The sequence below is a fragment of the Vigna unguiculata genome, chromosome 8 (genome assembly GCF_037176805.1).
Source record: "Vigna unguiculata cultivar grain cowpea cultivar isolate G323 ecotype 2 chromosome 8, ASM3717680v1, whole genome shotgun sequence".
Classification (NCBI taxonomy): domain Eukaryota; kingdom Viridiplantae; phylum Streptophyta; class Magnoliopsida; order Fabales; family Fabaceae; genus Vigna; species Vigna unguiculata.
In genome coordinates this window covers 10,632,810-10,635,545 of record NC_140799.1, presented here as the reverse complement: position 1 = coordinate 10,635,545, position 2,736 = coordinate 10,632,810, and the positions used below count along the sequence as shown (strand labels likewise).

Here is a 2,736-nt window from a genome sequence, read left to right as displayed (position 1 = left end):
CATAAACTTTTTAAAGCAACAAACCAACCAATCATTAGAAACATACATTTATCTAATCAAGTCTGTCAATCTCGCTCAGGCTAAGAAGCTCTTGCTCAAGCGAGAAGAACCCCTCGCTCAAGCTACCAGCTCTCGCCTGGGTGAGATTGCAACAGAGTTCACGTTAAGGTATCGCTCAAGCTAGCCCATCTTGCTCAAGCGAGATTACTCTCGCTCAGGCGAGTGGCCTTCGCTTAGGTGAGCCCTCGAAATAGAGAGGGGGATGAATTGTTGTTGTTCTCGCTCAGGCAAGAGCTCCTCGCTTAAGCGAGAGCTTTTCGTTTTGCGCAACCACCCAGCTCGCCTGGGCAAGTTCAGCAGAACCCACCTGCTCTCACACGTGCCAAACTAGATTCAAACAACACCATGAGCACAAACTATGTATTATCACACATCCAATAATGTATATCAATCACCCATAACGTAAAACAAACTAAACATGCAGAAGAACTTAAAAATAGTGACCCTAGCTTTCCTTACCTGGAGTGGAGCTAAAACGTAAGCAAAGTGAACCTAGGGGAAGAGAGGAGTATTGTAACTCCAACAAGTGCAGGAAATTGGAAAATAGACGCATAGAGGCTAGCATAATGTTTCAAATTCAACCCAAGGTAGAACCCAGAGACTGGAATGGAAAGGAAGGGTTAAAGTTTAAGCTCAAATTACCCGGAGAAAACGTTCGAGTGGAACAGTGGGTGTTCCGATTGTGCCCTAGTAAAGCTCTGTGTTTCAGCTATGAAAGGGAGGAGAGGAGCAATTTTCTGGAAATACAGCAAAATGAGAGGGTTAGGGCTGGAAAAGGGTTTTGGGGCACCCTATGGGATGGCCTTAAGCTCAACATAATAGGTTAGGCCCTTAAACATTAGGGACATAAAAAGTAGACCTTACAATAAGTGACGTGATAAATTCATAAATAAAAAAAATATTTTAATTAATAAAAATAAAAGATTATCATTTTGTCTTTAGTCAAAAAAGTAATTTAAAATAAAATATAATTAGTGTTAATTTCATTAAAATGAAATATGAATTATTATTATTATTATAATTATGATTATTATTATTATAAATATTGTTTATATAACATATTTATTTGAAGAAAAGAAAGACAAACTAATATTTATATAGTGTGTGAACTAGTGAGGTCTTCTTCACTTGCATGGCTTTACATTTTTGGGTTTTTAATAAACTTAAATGTATTAACCACTATGGGTAACTAGCCGTTGTAAGAAACTAGCCGTTGTGAGTGGTTAATGCACTAGCCGTTGGAGTCTAGGTAGTTAATAAGTTAGCCGTTTATAGCTGTTGAGAGTACAATGGTGAGGAAATGTGGGTCTATAAATATAATGTATTGTATGAATAACAACAACACAAGAGGTGAATAAAGTTTGTTCACAAGATTATAGAGTTGTTGTCTAACAAAGTGCTAACAAAGTGGTATCAGAGCTAGTTAGCTTGAGTGTTTGAGTGGAAGAGAGAGAGAGCTAAAGAGCTTGAGTGCTTGAAAAAGAGAGCTAAGTGTTTGAGAAAAAAAGAAAGTGAGATGGCCAGTCTTACAAATAGTATTTCCCTGCCCAAGTTGACAAAGGCTGTCAACTATGACAATTGGAGTCTCAAAATGAAGGCCCTTCTTGGATCCCAAGAAAATTGGAAGGTTGTTAAAGATGGTTTCGATGAACCTACCAACACTACAGGTTGGTCAAATGCCCAGTTGAAAGTTCTGAAAGACGCACGTGTGAAAGACAAGGTAGCTTTGTACATCTTGTACCAAGCTATGGATGAGTCTGGCTTTGAGAAGATTGCAAGTGCCAAATCTTCAAAAGAAGCGTGGGATATTTTGGAGAAGGCATATAAGGGAGATGACCGAGTGAAGCAAGTGCGACTTCAAACACTTAGAGGTGAATTAGAGAGCATGAGGATGAAAGAGACCGAAGGAGTAGCCGAGTACATTACTCGAGTTGAAACCGTGGCGAACCAACTTGCTAGAAATGGAGAGACGTTACCCGCTAGCCGAGTTGTGGAGAAGATCTTGAGGTCATTGACAAACAACTTCGAGAATGTGGTGTGTGCGATTGAGGAGTCCAAGGACCTATCAAAGCTCACGGTTGAAGAGCTTGAAGGATCTCTTGAAGCACACGAACAACGAAAGAAGAAGAAGCGGGAGCCACTTGATCAATTACTCCAAACGAAGATGTCAATTAAAGATGAGAAAGCTCAAAACACTCAAGGTAGAGGACGATATCGAGGAGGTATAAGAAGCGATCTTGGTGGTAGAAGCTAAGGACAAGAAGAGAAAGAACAATTCGGTCAACAAAATTGGCACGGAAGAGGACGAGGTCCATGGAGAGGAGGTCAATCAAGTAACTCAAATGTTGAGTGTTTCAAGTGTGGCAAGTATGGTCATTATGCAAAGGACTGTTACTCAGGCAAGTGTTTCAGTTGTGGTAAGTCCGGACATTTTTCCAAAGATTGTAGATCTGAAAGTAGAAAGGAAGAGACGATCAACCTCACAAAAGATGTTGAAGAAGAAGCGACATTGTTGATGATGACGTGTAGCTCAGGAGCCGAGCATAAGCAAGTGGTGAACTCGACAAGAAGACCAAGTAGCATGGAGAATTTGAAGAAGAAGAACTTCTAATCCAAAGGTTAGAGATTAAAAAAAGAGACTTGCAACAGAGTATTGAAAAGGAGGTTAGAGACAAT

General features: G+C 39.9%; 1 protein-coding gene across 1 annotated transcript; it reads left to right on the top strand.

Moving 5' to 3' along the window:
* Positions 1-1,576: 1,576 nt before the first annotated feature.
* Positions 1,577-2,314, top strand: LOC146884127 (uncharacterized). The gene has a single exon (XM_085665865.1). It carries the CDS (start codon positions 1,577-1,579, stop codon positions 2,312-2,314), a length of 738 nt encoding a protein of 245 aa, XP_085521991.1.
* The last annotated feature ends 422 nt before the right edge of the window (positions 2,315-2,736 follow it).

Bases quoted from the DNA above. Each gene is read 5' to 3' on its own strand.
- LOC146884127 (XM_085665865.1), top strand. From the start codon at position 1,577: ATGGCCAGTCTTACAAATAGTATTTCCCTGCCCAAGTTGACAAAGGCT.